The following is a 19,540-nucleotide window of genomic DNA, read 5'->3' as shown; positions in this document are numbered from 1 at the left end:
TAATTTATCAAGCAAAACTGCCAAATATATATGATGGTTCTGATGATCTGCTGCTTTTCTCTGTGAATGAATATCTTTGTGTTTTGGATTGTTGTTATTGATTGTTGTAAACTATAAATTGATTACAGTAATTGAAAAAATAATTGTTGGTTACAGCCCTTTTTCTTATTAGATGATTGTTTGCTTTTTCCAGGTACAGAGTTTCTCTAACGACGAGCACTCCCCTGAGCCAATGGACTTGTTACGCTTCTCTCCTATGCGAACTAATCGGTACAGCATGCCTTTTGCACCCCCCAGCTACAGCAGCATCACAGCACGTAAGTTATCAGAAACAACTTTACCTGTTCTGTTTCACATGTCCTGCTGAGTTGTCAATCTGTTTTTCACTGGCATTTGAATGCAACATGCATTTCTGTATCAAATGACATTAAAAGAGTCTCTACACTTGAGATGTAATACAAGTTGTTATATTTATTTGTAAAATTGTTTGACATTTAAGGTATTCGATGTACTTGTGATCTCCATAATTTATAAATCATCATGTAAATTTTGTCACTAGTGTTGAGACGTTCAATATTTCTCATCACAATGCCTGTGTTGAGTCTGATATGATCTGTGTTTTGGCCCTTTGTGTTCCTCTAGACCCAGCACAGCGAGGTTTAGCCCCGTGTACTGCTGTGACGGCTGTGATGAGGAACCCGGTCTACACTGCCTGGAGCCATGAGATCCAGACCAACAACTGCCCTCCAGCCCCCAGTTCAGGCGTCCACACACATTCACACACAAGGTGTAAACATCTGGCAGTCTTTTCCTGCCCCTCTGCATTCTTGATAGGTCACACTAATAGGTCTTCCTCACAGCAGACAGTTTGACTTGTCATAGTAGGAAAAGCACAGGTGTTACTGATTTAATATTAACCATGGCTCTGTTCTGTTAAAGTGTCCCAGTAAACCATGACAGTGTGACAGTGAGCCATGAAACCAGGACGGAGAGACCTTTAGCCATCATTCATGTTGTTATGTACACCTGTGCCTATATGTTTAGTGACAAGTAGGTCCAGCTTCTCCTGCAAATAATCAACAAATTTTATTTTTTACCTTTTTAATATCATATATTTAGTGTTGAAACAATTTGATTAATAAACAACAGTTTTGATATTTGATCAGTACTTTTCATCAAGCAAAAATACAGAACATTCTCTGTTTCCAGCTTCTCAAATGTGAGGTTTTACTGCTGCTGTCTGTTCAATATCACTGTAAATTGAATATCCTTGGGTTTTGATCTGTTGGTCAGACAACACAAGCAATTTCACCTTGAACTCTGGGAACTTGTGATGGAAATGTTTTGCTATATTTTTGATATTTCATAGACATAACAATTAATTCTTAGATTGATAGTGAATGTATTAGTCATTAGTTGCGGCCCTTGTATTGTTTTAGAACATTTAACAGTGATTTAATAAATCCTGTGATGTAGTGATGGTGCATTTTATTTTACAAAACAACATTGTTAACCTTGCCCCAGATCTCAAAAAAACAGATGGCATGGGGCGAATTATATCTTGCTCTGGGTTGAATAATTGACTGCCAGGGGACTTACTGAGGCCTTTTTTTTCCACTTTTAGCCCCCAGCATCAAGGTCACCTCAGTCTGGACCTCAGCCACAAACGCACTGGAGAGGTGACTGAGACGAGCTGCAGTCAACCATCACACAGCACCAACTCCCTCCCCTCCAGTACCAGACTGGGTACATATAGAGTCCTAGTTTACGCAAATCATAACTTGTGTAATATGTCCCATAAATGATCTGTTGCTGTATATCCTCATGGTTAAGTCAGTTCATCCAAATTACAAAAAACAACTTTTGTCTTACCTCCAGTCATGCAGATAGTTATGGTTTGATTTTTTTCTGGATGGTCCACAGACATTACTGTGAAAAGTTTTTATAGGAACTATTTCTTTGGCAGTAGTAAGTAACCAGGACATTGTTTCTGCCTTCACAAACGTCAGAAGAAATTACAGTATTATACTTATAAAATATAGAATCTACCATCAGAGAAAAAGAGCGGAGGTATAAATGTATATTGCACAGCAGAGGCTGCATATTTAATGAGAGTTTGGACTGTCATTTAGCAAATTGACATCTCCTGACTCAGCTTAGGAGATGACAGTGAGTGATTGGCCACATTTGCTTCACGTAATTAATCAGAGCAGCCTATCGCAATGTCAGGAAAAACAGCTCCCCAGGTTCACTGATCAGTTTCCTGAAGGAAACCTTGTATCTGCATGGCTTGATAACAATAGTTAAGTAAGAATGTTTTTGTTTTGTTTCTCATAATTTGGGTGAACAGGCTTCTTTTTAAATAAATTCTTCTGTTTGTGGTGCTTTTTAGGCTCCTTAAGTACTTCGCAGTTTAGGGCAGAACGCATTAAGATCCCCCCAACTCGTTATCCTCGCTCCACTGGATCTGACAGAGGTACTGATTAGTCTAGCAGCAACACGGTCTGTTAGCTGCATTATTACAGCTTTAAAAAAAAAAAAAGGCGTGTCTGAATTCATGCCTTTCTTTTTTGTCACTCTAGGCTCCCTTTCCCATTCGGAGTGTAGCAGCCCAACACCTCCAATGTCCCCTGTCAACCTGGACACATCGTCTTTCACAAGCAGCCAATCGCAGAGCTCCATTTCCACCCAGCCCAGAATATCAGTCAGCCCTGCTCCAGTTGGTGACAGGCGGAAGGATGGGTAGGCCAGCCCCTTGTCTGGGTCATTATACTACCATCATTCAGCAGAACACGACATGTTTTCCACCATTTGTCTGTACCTCTGTCTGTTTCATTTTGATGAAGTGCTTGCAAAGCAGTAAACAAAGCTGTGAGCCTCCATCTCATATTGTTAGAACACTGACGCACCATCTATCATTTTCTCTTCCTCTTTCCTCTCTGTTGTAGGTCATTATAACATGAAATCTTTCTCTCCTGGTTTGGGTGATCACCCCTTTTTCTTCTCTCAATCTCTTTCTCAGATTTGTCTCTCCTCCTTCTGTCAGACTTCCAATAGCAGTTAAGCCCAAGTTCTTCTCTTTAAGAAGCTTGAGGTTTGTCCTGTGCTGCTTGTGGGAAATATTTGTACCGCTAGATCATTACAGCAAGGATCTGAAGACTTTCCATGTACACACTGCAGATATGTTATATTCTAGCCCTGCTTAGCAGCAGTGGCACTAAATGTTTGAATGTTTAATAGCCTTGATAATGAAAGGTAATGGATACGTATCTCTTTAAGACATCTTTTTTCTGCTTGTTATTAATTCAGAATGCTGTTGAATTTTGTATGATTGCATGACTTTGAGACTCTGAAATGCACTCGGCATACTCCACACAGCTTCCATATGTTATTGTCGAGACCTCTCATGGGTTAGCAATGCATCTTTGCTGTAAAGGAATCAGATGAGAAACAAAATACAGAGAGCTACATTGCATTGAAACATCAGATTACAGGCAACAGCTTCTCCTATGAATTTTATTTGGTATTATAGTTTATATCTTTTTTATAGTCACATGTTGCAGTTCCAGCAAGTCTTCATGGTTTCCCACAGATGTTACAATATCACAGTTAAACAACGTGTTCCTCTTTTCCTCTGAAGGCCATACTTGGAGGAGCCACGCAATGTGACAGTGCAGAAAGGAGCAGAACCACTGGGGATTTCCATTGTGAGTGGAGAAAACGGCGGAGTGTTCGTCTCCAAAGTGACAGCAGGCAGCATCGCACACCAAGCACGTTTAAAGTACGGAGACCAACTCCTCGAGGTACAGCAGCCAATGCACTTCTTTTAAAATATATAGCTGTGTGTGTATATATATGTGTGTGTGTGTGTGTGTATATATATATCTCCTTTCTTTCTGTTTCTAATGAATCACTGCTCTTTCCAGTTTAATGGAATCAACCTCCGGAATGCCAATGAGCAGCAGGCACGGCTGGTGATCGGGCAGCAATGTGACACTGTCACCATTTTGGCTCAGTATAATCCTCACATGTTTCAGCTGGGCAACCACTCTCGTTCAGGGTAAGAGGGAGAGTCAAACACCACAACGACAATTTACACAGATTGGTCTCATGAATTTTAGATCAAATGAATCTGGCAAAGAAATCTGGAGCTTCAGTGTCTATCAGAGTTATTTTCAGTATAATGTGAAAGAATGAATGGATTTGTTATGCTAAATTCAGTCAATACATGAACACATAACACTGTGTTCTCAGCAAACAACACATTATGAGTACACAACCAAACATCAACATACTGCAGTGCAAACAACAAACAGGGCAAAACGAGTGGCTTATGTAACTGAGATGAAATAACAAATACAAACACTAAACATAGAAGAAACATTTTTTTAAAATATGTTTGCATGCTCTGTAAAAATCTGCTTAAACAGTGAATAATCTATGTTTTTGAGATTGACATCCTCTCTGAATCTCATTAGCTTTTATTTTAAGAAATTTAGCAAAGAGTTTAATATTTTTCTGTTCTCCTCAGTTCTCGGATGGAGTCCATCAGCAACCAGCCAACTCCCCAGGACAGTGGCGCTACCACACCAGATAATCACTCTACCATCGATACGCTTAGTGAGCAGGATGAGGGCACCATGACACCACCGTCCAAACAGACAACTCCTGCCACCAGCCCTCACAGCTCCTTTAGGTAGGACTGGACTGCAACACTGATATTGATTTTTAGGTTCAGTTTATTACCGTATTTCACATTCAGTGACAATTATTTCATGGTGAATACTGGCTGGTGACCATTTTGCATTACTATAGAAAATAAATGCAGATGCTGTAGGGAGACAATGTGTTGGGAATGACTGAGGTTTTTCTCCAGGGTTCCTGGTTCAAGTTTGCGCCGGGCTGCAGAGCCTCGACTAGTGAGGTTAAAGAGGATCCATGTGGAGCTGGGAGTTCAGATCTGTGGAGGAAACTTGTATGGCATCTTTGTAGAGAGTCTGGAGGATGACAGCCCTGCTAAATGTCCTGATGGCCTGCTGCCTGGAGACTTGATACTGGAGGTATCTGCACTGTTTATTAGTCACTCACTAAGAAGGTCATGTGCACAAAGTTCAAGAACTGCTTCTACTTTATAAGTACAACCTCCTCTTTATAACTGGCTGTGTCTTCATAACTGTTATGCATTGTTAGGATTGCTTTTACTGAATATGATGAGTCATTCTGTGTTGGCAGCCTAGCTCAGTGTCCTTTTGTCAGCTGTGTAATTGATGTTTTCATACAGTACAACGGCATCAGTATGAAGAACAAAACTAAAGAAGAAGCTTACCTGGAAATGTTAAAACCGGCTGAAACAATCACATTCAAGGTCCAGAACTGTGTGGAAGAACTCGCTGCACTTAAAGATTCGCCTGGAGATGGATTTTTTATAAGGTACCATCAGTTATTATGAAACAATCCAAACTGGTGACAGAGTAGCTAAAGTTTCAACATCAGTGGGGCAAAATTAGATTTTGTATCAAGCATTGAAGCCAACAGAATATAGAAACATAAGACAGGCAAGTCCAGTAATTAGTTACAACCGTAGATGTTTGGAGGTGTTTAAGAGGCCTAACAAAGCAGGCAGAAAGGAATCTTCATACCAGTTTTGGGGAATTGGGTCTTACATGCTCTAAATGTTTTTAATATTCTGCGAAGTGGTCTCTCAATCTGCTGTTCTCTTGTTTCCCCCATAAGGTCAGAGGAATGTGTTCAGCATAACTGTTTTATTGTTCATCTGTTGTCAGAGCACTTTATGAGAGGGTGGCAGAAGTGGAGCAGGAACTCAGCTTTAAAAAAGATGACATCCTGTATGTTGAAGATACACTACCAAATGGCAATTTTGGCTACTGGATGGCCTGGCAACTTGACGAGAATGCACAGAAGCTGGAAAAAGGGCAGATTCCAAGTAAATACATGTAAGACCAGGCTATAGTTTAATCTACTTTTACACACTGGAGGTTATGTATTTACCCCCATCAAGCATGTCATCTGTAGTTATCTAGTCAAGTATTTCTTTATTCAAGCTTAGATGTTAAGGAACATGTGAACATGCTGAAATGTCTCCATTAGGATGGACCAGGACTTCTACAGGAGACACGGCATGGCCGACATGAAAGATGATAACGGCACCAGTAAGACTCTATCTGCAGCCGCGCGGAGGTCCTTCTTCCGCCGAAGGCTGAAGCACAAACGCAGCGGATCCAAGGACGGGAAGGACCTGATGGCTCTGGACGCCATAAGCACAGATTCTTTACCCATCACAGAGGGTGAGTAATCATCTACTGAGGCAGGTTTATTAGCAATACACAAGACCAGACACGTAATGAGAAGCCCTAGATTACCCATAGACTTCTAGCGTGAACTTTGTCGTAGTGGTGGTGAAAGATGTATTCAGTGGAAAGTCCTGCATACTCATTGTAAGTAAAAATTACAAAGAAAGTTGAAAGAAAACAAGTGATTGATAGTCTAGATCAGGTTGAGTTCATTCTAATGTGTAAACTGCAATCATTGAGCACTGAGTCAGCAAAAAGTTGACAGTTGAGATTTTTTTTTATCCACCAGCAGTAAAATATATCTCATATTTATTGAATTAATTTGCACTAAAGTCATCAGATAAATCTACTGGAGAAAAAGTCATTTTTTATACCTGGAATGAAAATACTAACTATTAACGTTTTTTTGTGCATCAGCATCCTCAAGCAAAGAAAAATCAGGCTTGTGACCAGGTAGAAATATCTGAATGGAGAATACAAACATACTGTATAGTGACAGCAAATTTAAGTACTGCTGAGCAAAGTAATAAAGCTTCAGCTGTTGGTGTCTGGATGTGTCAGGCAGCTCCCAGGTATGAGTGTGTTTATAAAGCAGGCTGATGCTATAAAAAGCAGAGATACAGAAAGTCATGACTGTGGTTATTACAGGGTAGCTGTATCTCGGTGTACTTCTGCGCTGTCTTGTGTATTTTGGAATGAACATTAATATATTTCTGTACTTCCTGCCCAGACGGAGTGAGCCTGATGTACCAGCGAGTTCAGAAGGTGGAGTGCTCGTTCCCCAGACCGGTGTTGATCATAGGTCCATTAGTGGAGGCCAGTAAGGACATGTTGGTGAAGGAGGTTCCCGACAAGTTCTGTCGCTGTTTGCCTGGTGAGCTTGTGTACACATCACACTGAGTCTGTAATGAGTTTATTTTATTCATCAAAGATTTGACGCGTCCATCAGGTTAGTATCATTGATGTCATACTGTACAGACTAGTTTTACCTGGAAGCTGCCCAGTGCAACCAGTCTGATCTGTTGGCCACTAAGCAGCTCCACTCTTGCAGTGGGAGGTTGGGTCTCTTGCTTAAGGCCACCTTTTAGTGGTAGCGTGCTTAAAATTAATAAAATAACTTCAAGGAAGTAAATAATTTAGTTGATGTGAATTCTACTATTTTTAAAAACCCTTTTTTTCCCCCTTCTAGAGATTATGAAGGCATCTCAGCAGGCGATTGAGCGGGGCGTGAAGGATTGCGTGTTCATCGACTACAAACGGCGGAGCGGCCATTTTGACGTGACAACTGTGGCATCAATAAAAGAGATCACAGAGAAGGTAAATTCATCTCAGTTGTCTCACAGTTTTCTATACCAGAGCTTTGTGAAATGGTAACTGCGGACTCAATAATCCTTTTTTTATGATTACTTATTCTTTTATAATCCTTAATATCAAAGTTTATTTACAACCAGTCTACAAAGTACAGCAAAGTCTGTCTGTATTTAATACCATGTCTGTGCATTAGTATTCAGATGTCAGATTTGTCTGTGTTAAGTTTGGAGTTTCCTGAAGAGACAATAAAGTTGTTCTACCCTCCTGGGTTGGCCAGATATGAAATGAAATCTCAGGTTCTTATGAAGATGTAAGACTACTGGCAGATTGGATATTTGAGTTTCCTCTGCAGCGTGTCTGGTCTTAATCGTAGGGAGAAAGTGAGAAGCACATAACATCCAGAATAAGCTCTGAATAGAACTTCTGCTCTATCACACTAGAAGCAGCCAGTTGAGGGTGGTTTGAGCATTTGAATAAGATTGAATAAGATGCCTCAGTGCACCTCCCTGCAGAGATGACACCAGGGCAGACCCACAACACTCCAGAGGGATTATACTGCATGTCCCATCTGGCCTGGTAAAAGCTTTGAGATCCTCCAGGAGGATCTGGAGCCCATGGCTGAGGAGTAGGATAAACAGTGTGGGATATTTGGCTTAGCCTGCTGCCACTGCAACCTGAATAAGAGATGAATTGATGAATGGATGTCCAAAACTGGAGTCAAGCAGCTGTGTAAATTACTCTACCCACATGTCTGACAACTACCAGGAAACAATTATGTGCTCAACTTGAGTCCAACCAACCTAAATTTTAGCTTTAATGTCAACTTTATGTTGTATTTTTAGTTATGTAGCCAAAACCATGAAGAAGTATGAGAAACAAAAGTAAGCTTCTGTATTTTTTGGCATATTTTTTTGCAACATTATGCTTTGAACCATCCCTCATTTCTCACACAGTCTTTTGCTGTCATTTTTTCTCTCATAGGACTGTCACTGTTTACTTGACATTGCCCCTCACGCCATCGAACGTCTTCACAGCGTTCACATCTACCCAATCGTCATATTCATACGCTACAAAAATGCCAAGCAGATAAAGTGAGTAATTTCATGCCTTCAAAAGTGTTTGTTATTTTTCTTTCTTTCTTGCCTGAAGACATGTCAAGTGTGTGTCAAGCGTGCTTTGTGTTTTGGTGCCGTTGCCGTTTACTCAATAAGTTCAGATCTTTCAACTTTTTTTGGTCATATAGAATAAAGTGTTAAGAAAATTTGATTTTACAGACATTTATGCCCAAAGAAATATCAAAATATAAATCATTAATGCACACAAGGGATCCAAGCACACTTCAGTGTCTATAGCATCTAATTCAAGTATCTGTTCTAACTTTGCAGTTAACTGATTAAACATTATATTCATATATAATCAAAAATGTTTCAATCAAAAACAGTTTGCATACAAATGTACAAGATTATTTGGTATAAATGCATCTTTTTCCAACTCAGCACGTTGTTTTAATTGAGAGGATGGATGTTAGAATAACTCAGCTGCACAATTTCATATTATCCAAACTAAATTTTCATCTATGTTGGTGCCAGTTCTCCTTCCAGTCAAGACAGACACTGGAAATTGACATCTGCAGACGTCTTGCTGCTTTCATAATCATATTCATCCTGCAGACACAACAAAAACTAATTGATCAACCTGATTTGATCACAGTGTCATTAGTTCAGAAACCACAGCCTGGTCTCTTCCACCACCTGCCGAGGTTTTGATAGGATGATTGTGATATCTCAAAGATCCCTCTGCTTTTTCATTTTTAATCGCATGGGGAAGATTAAATCTGCTGAACCCCCAGCATGGTACGCACACACACACACACACACACACACACACACATGCATGCACGCACAAATAAAGACTGACTCGGGTCTGGCAGAAACAGGCTTTCTCAGCCACACACATACACACCCACACATCTATGAAGCGGTGCAGCAGGCAAACATGGTGGAGATTGATTCCTACTAAGCCTTCGCTGTCATCAGCTGAGTGCCAGCTGTCCAGAGAGAGCTCGCAGGGCCTGTGGCTCCGCTCCGTGGCGTAGGTGGCTAAAACACTCACTGCCCCCACCTGCCGCCGCCACGTACACACAAACACACCTCCCACCTCCTGCCCGCTACAGCGATTCACAGAAGCTTGAGCTTTTTCATGGTTTTTTTTTATCCTCCGGGAGGCATCAGCAGACCAATATGTTGACAGCATACTGAGTGCCAGGGAGAGATGGGAGTGTGATTCTGGGTTAGGTCAGGAGCTCCCACTGGATGGAAACTGAGGACCGAGCAGTCACATGGAAGGGTTTACAGTGGAGGGATCTCATTAAAGCTCTGCAGTGTTTTGTCTAGACTTACGTATGTAGTACCTGATAGAGCTGCATTGTATATATGGTGATACATACTGAAATTTCCCTTAAAGACAATATCTTTTGATTGTTTTAGTCAATTGTAGACAATGCTACCAGTCAGTGAGAAGGAAGGTTTTGTGGATTTACAGGATTTTTGCTTTTCAATATGATAAACTACTTTTATTTTGCAGGTATTCAGTGAGTTAGCCAAAAACATACATAACCATCTGGTAAATCTCAACTGAATTTCCTGTAGCACCACAGTATGCTGTTGTATACTACAGATACACTTTTGAAGTTATGTCAGTGCAAATATTATCATCCAGTCAGGTCAGAGTAAGGGAAGTGACATATTTATGGACAAATAAAAAATTTTGCACCTCAGATTTTCAAAAGTAAGATACTAAAAGTGCTCAGGATTGCATTGTGGTTGGAGTTTTAGATAAATCTGTTGAAATCCAGCTCATAATCATACAAAGCATGATGTCAAGAGATGAGAGTTTGTGGGTGGTGAGTAGAGTGAACAGCTTTAAAGCAACAAAACAACTGGGCAATGATGATGCTTAATGAGGTGTGAACATTCACTGTAATCTCAAAATCGGATCTCAAAAATGACATACAGGTTCTTCTATTTATCTGTCAGACTCTGACTCCTTCCACGCGGTGGTATTGAATCCATGTGTGAACCGTGAAGTGAGATTTTCTAGCGTGCTGACAGGTGCTGATTTTGTATTCTCAGAGAGCAGAAGGACCCTTTGTACCTGCGGGATAAACTCTCACAGAAACATTCCAAGGAGCAGTTTGAGACGGCGCAGAAGACAGAGCAGGAGTACAGCCGCTTCTTCACAGGTTGGTTGAAATGACTGATTTTCATTCACATGGACTTATAATAGTAATAATAATTATTATTATTTTGAGCATATAGACATCTGCAGTGCTCTGTAATTGTACTAAACGAGGTAGATCAGAAATGTGCATACGATTTATCATTTGGGAGTCACTGCAGGGCTGAACAGATTTTTTTTTTTTTTCCTTTGTCACCTTAGACCTATTAAAGGATCATATTTCAACACTAACCCCCCAGTGGTATCTATGCATGCAGATTGTTCCACTTGAGTACAGTGGAGGTATATAGACATGAGTTGTTTGTAGAGCTGCAGCGATTAATCAATTAGCCAATCAACATAACATTAATCTGTAACGATTTTGATAATAATTTAGGATATATTTTTTAAGTAAACATACCAAAAATTAGCTGGTTTCAGGTTCTTAAATGGGAGGATTTAGTGCTTTTCTTAGTACCTGATTAGTAAACAATACATTTGAAGAATTTGTGGGGAACTTAAATGGATATTCTATAGACAAAACAAAGAATTGATTAATCAATTAAATAATCGGTAGATCGATAATGAAAACAATCTTCAGTTGCAGCCTAGTTGACTAGTTGTGGTGGTCAAAGTATTGAAAAATGTGGACATTTTTCCATCGTGGCCTTGTGAGACAGTACAGGAGACAGAAGTTGGGATAAAGCAACACATTTTTAAGCCAAGCCTGAACCCGACATAATTTACATCATAGTTTCTTGAAAGACACAGTTCAGTTGAGTTTTTCCAATGTAATATTAGAATGCTTTACGCACTATGAATAAAAATAAAATACATCCCCATTGTATTGGGATGGTGGCAAAATCTCAACAGCTAATGTCTTCAAACCTGAGCAAATACAACCAAACCTGTCTGCACTAATAGACATCAGTTGGGTTAAATGGGATTTGGGTGAACTAACTTTAGGGGCTATGTTGCACAGGAAGGGTCCCAAAAAGAAACCAGAATACATAAAATAAAATGAGGAAAATATACAAAAATATCTCCAGCAAACCAAGTTGCAATAAGTCATGTTAATTGTTATGGTCTAGTTTAACCATAATGAGTCTCAAAAAGCTCTGGAGGTCATCTCATGTTTTTGGAGCAGAGTATCTCTGTAGTCTATCACAGATCTGAGTTAAAGTTTGGTATCTGGAGCAGCAGCCAGTCTGAGAGACCCAACTGTCCAGCTGATTAATGGCTCTATAAAAGGACGCGATTTATGGGGAAGGGTTTTGGAAATGAACACATACCACCACTGATCCCTCTAACAGGGAGAGGTGGCCAGCCAACTTCTTCACACAAGCCACAACGCTGAGAACTATAATTATCAGACGTTATAACTCAGGAGTATTGGGCGGTAGACAGCATGAAATGGAGCTGATCACATTGCTGAAGTACTGTTTATCTCCAAAACCCAGTCAGTTGCAGCCCTACATTTGTTTGATTTTTCTACCATTTTTAAACTAAATGATTCATGGATTCAATGTAAATAATCACCATTTACAGCCTTATATGTGTATATACAAGGAGCAAAGCTTTGGCCAAATCAGACATACATGCTTAACTCTCCCTTTTGTAAACCTCCCCACCCTCACTGTGTTGCAGGCGTTGTCCAAGGAGGCAGCGTCTCCTACATTTGCACTCAGATCATGACCATTGTGGAGCAGGAACAGAATAAAGTACTGTGGATCCCAGACGGAGCACCGTAGAAATCTCACTTCTCACCTGCATGTCTCTGCTAAACATCAGAGAGGACGTACAGCTACACAAAGTTTTATTTTATTTCGGGATACGCAGTGAATCGGTACATCTAGCAAACAACACGGTTAACTCCAATACGGTTTCACATATAGCAATATCAGCACTGATGATGATGTAATATTCCCACTACAATAGTGATGTACTGTACTACCGATAGATTTGTTTACACTAGTATTTAATACAATGCTTACTTGAATGTTTTATTTTCCCTTATATCCAGTAGCACTCCTTTAATCCCACTTTGAATATGTTGGACCACAGGAAGTTTGCTTTGATGCAAACTGAAGACTTTATTCTAAGTGAAGATGGAATGGACCACTGTGTTCCCTTCTCTATATTTATATGTATTTCCCTGCCATTTAATTTATCTAATCAAATCAAAGATGTTGGTTTTAAACCTTTTGTTATACAGATGTAGCTGTCTAGTTAATAGAAGAGATGATATTTTCCAATTAATGTTCTTATTTATAGAGAAGAAACCGGGGCAAACTTGCTTCCTTCACATTATGTTGCAGTTCTAGGCTGTTTTGTATCTATTTTGTTCTCTGAATGCACCATTTTTTTCCCTCTGTTGACATCATTTCAGTCCTCAAACATAATATCATGCCAAGCTTGAAATATTTGCTAATCACTATCCGTTCTTGGATTTATTAACACCACAACTTCCTTGATAAATCCTCCTGCAGGCATGATAGTTTCACCACAAAGTCCCAATTTGTGTGTTCTACTGATATTGCCAATATTGATTATAAATATTGTTCATCTTTGTCAAGTGGAATTTTTAAGAAGGGATATTTTATTTCTGGTTCGTGGTTGGCTGTCAGCTAAACATATTGACGTGCGCATCTTGGATTTTCAGTAGATCACGTTATCAAGTTGAATGAAACACTTTAGGTCAGATTTTCTCATAATGAAGGTTAATATTTCTACAAAATATTAAAAAAGGTACACTTAATGGAATGCAACTGGTCTGTGTTTTCTATTTCTGTCTTTAATTGTAGGTTGTATCAGGTCTTGAGCTTTTTCACTAAATAATTCACAAAAAGCAAGCTGATATTTGTCAAGAGAATACTTGGATCAATGCACTTTCTGTCCACTGGGGGGAGTAAAACACTACTGAAGGTAAGACTGGTAAGCGTTCTTTCTTTTTTCTCTTCATACCACACCATCAGGGCTGCCTCTTAAAGTCCTATATGTGAACTTAGTAGACTTTCCAGTCATTATTGTTTATCACATAGTTTATATTACAAACTGCTGAACAGCAATGATTCTTTCTTTTCTTTACTGTAAGAGCTGAAATATGTTGGAGATGCTGCATCCACGAAATAAGTTCATACTTTCAGGAGTTGCTTTATCATCCCTAATTCATACAGACCTTCATTGCTGTAAAATAAATGTTTACGTGTCTCTTTTTTTGTTAATTACTGACTAAAATGTAAATCATCTAATTGATTACAAATAGAGAACACGTACTTAAGCTTATGATGTGTTATACAACAGACGCATTAATGTTATGTCAGTAAGACGTGAAAAAAAGTTTACAGTAGTTAACGCATTATTGGAAATTGAATGTAATTTCTGAACATGGCTGTCAATCGGTAATAAAAGTGAACGTGTCTCCACAAAAGTAACAGTTTCACAGTTAGACGACTGTAACCACAAAGTTACAATCATCAAAAATTGATGAAGCGGTCACTATAAATAACCAGACATCCAGATAAGCATCGACGTCTGCTATTGATGGCTCCTCCCCCGCTACCTGTAAATCTGCGATGCCATCTTCCAACAAATGGATGTGACGGGCGGCCGGCGGAGCCCGGAGAGCGAGATAGACCGAACCCGCTGTTTAACACATGAAACCGACATTTTTTTTTCTCTCTGATAAGAATATCGCTAAACTGCGACCTTCAACGTGAGGAGCGCATTCAACAGTGCGCGGTGCGGAGCTGCTGAAAGCTGCGCTGTGAAACAAGGTGGAGTGAGTGAGTGAACCATCATCCGACGAGGACAACACGTCTCTCCACATCATCATCATCATCATCATCATCACCACCACCACAATCAAACTACAGCTTTTTCCATCGGGGATGTCAGGGAAATCGTGAGTTTTTAGAGAGTTTGCCAGAAAATGTGATTTTTACGCACAGATCAAATGGATGACGCGCAATCCCAGTCATGAACGCGCATCGTGAGACGCACCACTGATATCTTGATTTCAGAGGAAGTTTTTTTTTTTATTATTGTGCGTGCGTCTGCGGTCGACTCAACTTTTTCTCGCCGAGTGAAGCCAGATGAGAAGGCAGAGGAGTGGAAGGTGGTTGACTCAACATGGCTGAGCCGCTGTGGCATCAGGGGGCGCTGGCTGGAGCTCCCCAAAGCGCCTGAATCACAGTTGGGTTGATTGTTTAGGGGCTGGCACATGACCAGGAGTCGATAATGTCGAAAAGGGATAAAATCAACTCGGATCCGTCCATCCATATATCCAAGATGGATATGATCATCCCGTTTTCTCCAGACGTGCCCTGTGACAGCAATGGCCAGCGGATGTGGTGGGCTTTCCTCGCCTCCTCCATGGTCACTTTCTTTGGGGGTCTCTTCATAATCCTCCTGTGGAGAACTCTCAAATACTTGTGGACTGTCTGCTGCCACTGTAACGCAAAAAAGAAGGTACGTCCGATCATTTCATAACCATCAAACCACACTGAAATGGCATATTTACCGCAGGCTTTCAGCCAGTGCGTACAGCAGCGTGTCCAGCCAGTTTGATTCATGAAATGGGCTCGTAATTAAATCTGTGTTAAGGCCTCTTAAACAGAGAGCACAGTGCATGACTTTGAATAATGAACTCTGATGCCTATTGGTTTAATCTTACATACAGTAACAATGAGATACCTTGAAATGATTTCACTTTTGGACTTGATACAAGTGTTTCTGGGCAGGTTTCCACATATACATGAAGCTGACACTTGTTGGTGAACTACCTTCAATTTGTTCCTTTAGGCTGGTTTAAAATGATCCAGAAGACAAGCAGGTTGTGAGGATTATTAATGGTTTCTCTTCCATAACTGTTGGTTGATATTTAAACATATTAATTATCTTTAGATGGACCTAAAAGCATAAAATACATCATATTTAAAGAGTTTTAAAAGCACAAATATTCATGTCCTTTCCGAATCATGTCAGGTTTCAAAGTTCATAGTTCAGTTTTATTGTCATTATATAATACAAGATATGCGTAATAAATGCATTAGTAGTGGACTTGCTATGATGTTAACCATGTCATATTTGAAGGGTAGGTTCAACCAAATTACCAAAACATTGTCTCATGTAATACCACCTGTGGTATCTGGTCATGTAGATAATTTGTGGTTTTATTTGTTCAGGTTTTGAGATATCTGTCTCTCAGGCTTCTGCCTACATCCCAATATAATGGAAGTGAATGGAATTTCATTTGTGCTGCTATAAACAGTAGAGAAATAAACAATGTTCTGGCTACTGTGAATGACTCACAGATCTCACACTGTGATCATTTGGCACTGGAACTAGTTTCTACTGAAGTATTAGGCCTTATGAAAACTGTTCTAAGTGCAGATAAATCTTTTTTTTTTCGATGCCCTGATCACTACAAATTTCCATTCACCCCCATTTTATTTGGTTGGAGGCACAATTTCTTGTTATTTTGGTGAACCCACTCTTTATCATTTTAAGGCATTGACAGAAATGATCAGAAACGTAAAGATTGTATTAACTGGTGGCACAATTTCCTATAATTTATCTTCTCATCAACATATTCTACGGCCATGATTATTTCCTGCTTGAAACCCTCCAGTGAACTGTGCAGCACTATTCGTTTGACACATTTCCAAAAGTCAGAAATAGTTGTGCTCGTTCAGGACATACAGAGCTCGTCAGCTGCTGATACACGGGTCAGACATTGTTGGACGTCCAACAGACATTCTCTTGCCAGCGGTGCGTATCTGAATGTCTGTGTGGAGGTTAACACTCATTCCACAGCGTAATCCCTAGAAATCATTTTCATAACGTTTAAGGCAGACTGCCACTAGATCTTCTGCTTTACAATTGTTACGACACAATCTGCCGTTCAGTCAGCCGCAGTCCTGTGTTTGGGGGAAAAAAATAGCATGTTGCTTTCATGTTCTTTTGTCCTTTTTTAAGTTGTTTTTTTCAGAGAAAAAATATTAAGTTTGTAGTCTTTCTTATATGCTAAAGGACAAAGAAACTCACTGATCAAGGTGCCAGAGGTGGAGCTGTTCATCTCTTCACCTAATTTACTGTATGTGCATTAATCTCTCAGACAGGCAGGATGGAAGAGGAGAAATGGCAAAGGCTGCATCCAGGCAGGGTGGTGCTGACCTTTTGAAGGAGACATCAGTGTCATTTCCAGGCTTTGGTTGTAGCCTTAATTGTAACCAGCAACAACCAATGATTATTTTCATTACCGATTTATTCTGGTGATCATTTGTTTAATTATTCGATTAATTTCAGTCTTATAAATTGAGTTTTCTGTTGTACAGATTGAGGCAAATTTGTGATTTGTTACTTATATATAATAGAAAAATAATAATTATAAAATAGGATATGCTTGACTTAAAATGTCAAAAAAATACTGAAAATTCAGTATTGATGATTTCCCATCACAAGTTCCCAGAGCTCAATAAATTCTTTTTTTTTTTCCTGCCCAGCTGTCAAAAACCCTAAAATATTCAATTTGAAATGATGTAAAACAGAGAAACAGCAAATCCTCACATTTGAGAATCAAGAAGCAGTGAGTTTTTGGCATTCTTGCTTGACAAAATAGTTATTGATTATTTTTCTGCCAGTCAGCTCTAGTTACAATATTTGTCTGAATCTGAATCTGTCAACCTGCATCCAAATTTTATGTACAGATGAATAGAAATGGAACAGAGATACATCTGTGATCCAATCTGATAGTAAGAACAGGATGAGGTTGTTCCTTTCCACAGTCGAACAGTGTTCATGTATGAATCCAAGAGAGCAGTCACATTTTGTTCAGATGCTGAAGTGAAGCTGGTGAGCTCCACCAACCTGTTGTGCCATCTCTGTGGGAGTCAGCCAGAGACGGGGTCATTCTTTCACTTCCAATCTTCCCCTCTGTGCCTTTTGCTCTCCTGGCATTCGTTTCGTAACTCCTGCCCTGTCTTCCTTCTCACCCTCCTTTTCTAATCCAAGAATCAACCTTCCTCCAAAGTGTCGGAAGTGCAGTGTCAGGCGCATACGGTATGTGCCATATGAATCAGTGTTTTTGTTGCTAAGCAACTAGCAAGCAAAGGATTTCATTATAAGAGTAAATCTCTCTCTGTTATGCTGTTGTCTAGGCTGTGAGATGTGGCAGGTTGTGTTGGAGGAACACCTCCCACCCCCTCCCAGTCTGTGCATGTCATTAGCAGCCCAAACAAGGAGCTTTCGGTGCATTGTTCATAGATGGGACTTGATAATCCGTTTCCTCTTTTTTGTTTGTTTTCCCCTCTCTGGGGAAATCGCTGCCCCGCTCTGGTCTGGTCTGTTCTGTTCTGGGCAGCTGTCATGTCTCTGAGACTGAGCCTCCTGGTCTGTAGTTCTGCCTTCCCAGTCAGATGGTAATCGATGAAAGTCGACGTTTGTGAGGTTCTGATAAATGACGGTTATTATCTGTCTGGGAGGAAGTAAGAAATTATTGTAAACGACACTATACTCACAATGGGAGTACGGACTGACGAGCTGTGGCAGCTCCTCAGTCATGTTGCAGACTCACTGTGTGCAAGTTTCATTGAAGTGATGTATTTTATTGTGCTGCTGGAGGTTTGAGAGACCACAAACCTACAGGGAACTTTCTTTTAAAGGGGGCATATCATGCCTTTTTGTGATTTTCTGCTATTTTTATACTGTTATGATGTCAGATGTCTGTGTTAAACATATGTTAAACAAGTTCCAAAACTTGAGGTGAACATATGTAAAATGCTCAAAAACTGCTTCGAACGCTTCGTTTGCCATGTTAACTCTACATCCTTCCCGTAATGACGTCAGATGCCCACAAATGGCTGTCCAGTCTGTAGCCTTTGTTGTTAAGGTTGTTGCTAAGGTTGTGCTATGGGTTGATGACGTTGTCCACTCGGATTCAGGCTCAGACATGTATGGATGTATTTGAGTAGTTTATATTTCGAGTAAAGAACAAGAAAAATAAGGGAAATCCGACTACAAATGTTTGATTATGTAGACTCTGGAACTAGCCAATCAGAACAGAGAGGACTCATGGCGAGGGGGCCCTTAAAGAGACAAGAGCTAAAACAGCCTGTTTCAGACAGAGGGGCTGCATAAAGGGCCAATATAAGATACATGATGAGTTTTCTACTTCAGTAGAATATAATTACAGACCTGGAAATGTGCATGATATGTCCCCTTTAAAAGTGGATTCATCATTGACCAATATGTTGCATGTTCAAGGTATTTAAAAAGGCCCCTCACCACCACATATTTTTATTTATTTTTAACATGATATTTATTTCACCCATTATTTACTACATTATTTTTTATGTTTAAACACACATTGAGTTGTTAGTTTTGAGCAAAACAGCTCTCTGCTGCAGGATTAAAGAAAAAACAAAAAAACAAGACTGATTTGGTTAGTGTCCATTTCACTTTATCTGTAGCCAGGAGAGCTTGAACACGACACATTGTTCTTCAGTATGAACTCAAAAGAAGAAGCACTTGAAGGCGGCATCATTTATTTAACATCTAGGCCATCAATCCTTTGACAATAGTCTCAGTTCCAGCAGTTTAACTTGTCAGTCTTCTTTTTAAAGAGAGTATATATATATATAAATATAAATATATATTTGCAATGTCTGTTTAATTGGCTGTGTAATTAGTTAGGCAAGTAT

General features: G+C 39.8%; 2 protein-coding genes across 9 annotated transcripts in view; both read left to right on the top strand.

Annotated features, from left to right (window-relative positions):
• LOC122970752 (disks large homolog 5-like) overlaps positions 1-13,601 on the top strand; it is a 33,235-nt gene extending 19,634 nt beyond the window's left edge. For 2 of the 3 annotated variants that reach the window (XM_044336939.1, XM_044336938.1), the window contains exons 17-34: positions 194-317; positions 643-787; positions 1,625-1,746; positions 2,393-2,476; positions 2,583-2,742; positions 3,023-3,094; positions 3,641-3,803; positions 3,927-4,060; positions 4,532-4,696; positions 4,877-5,060; positions 5,282-5,430; positions 5,784-5,954; positions 6,109-6,305; positions 7,042-7,185; positions 7,501-7,628; positions 8,604-8,713; positions 10,754-10,863; positions 12,486-13,601. In XM_044336939.1, coding sequence (XP_044192874.1) covers positions 194-317; positions 643-787; positions 1,625-1,746; positions 2,393-2,476; positions 2,583-2,742; positions 3,023-3,094; positions 3,641-3,803; positions 3,927-4,060; positions 4,532-4,696; positions 4,877-5,060; positions 5,282-5,430; positions 5,784-5,954; positions 6,109-6,305; positions 7,042-7,185; positions 7,501-7,628; positions 8,604-8,713; positions 10,754-10,863; positions 12,486-12,589 — 2,466 coding nt within the window. In that variant the 3' untranslated portion in view covers positions 12,590-13,601. The remainder of the gene's footprint in view (positions 1-193; positions 318-642; positions 788-1,624; positions 1,747-2,392; positions 2,477-2,582; positions 2,743-3,022; positions 3,095-3,640; positions 3,804-3,926; positions 4,061-4,531; positions 4,697-4,876; positions 5,061-5,281; positions 5,431-5,783; positions 5,955-6,108; positions 6,306-7,041; positions 7,186-7,500; positions 7,629-8,603; positions 8,714-10,753; positions 10,864-12,485) is intronic. The other variant, XM_044336940.1, reaches the window with a different exon arrangement.
• Positions 13,602-14,370: 769 nt separating this feature from the next.
• LOC122970753 (calcium-activated potassium channel subunit alpha-1-like) overlaps positions 14,371-19,540 on the top strand; it is a 97,900-nt gene continuing 92,730 nt past the window's right edge. The window contains exon 1 of one of the 6 annotated variants that reach the window (XM_044336941.1): positions 14,371-15,308. In XM_044336941.1, coding sequence (XP_044192876.1) covers positions 15,078-15,308 — 231 coding nt within the window. In that variant the 5' untranslated portion in view covers positions 14,371-15,077. The remainder of the gene's footprint in view (positions 15,309-19,540) is intronic. The other 5 variants (XM_044336942.1, XM_044336946.1, XM_044336943.1 and 2 more) reach the window with 5 other exon arrangements.

Source organism: Thunnus albacares, chromosome 20 (assembly GCF_914725855.1).
Source record: "Thunnus albacares chromosome 20, fThuAlb1.1, whole genome shotgun sequence".
Classification (NCBI taxonomy): Eukaryota; Metazoa; Chordata; class Actinopteri; order Scombriformes; family Scombridae; genus Thunnus; species Thunnus albacares.
The sequence above is the reverse complement of the archived record's forward strand: the minus strand, read 5'-3'. Positions and strand labels throughout refer to the sequence as shown.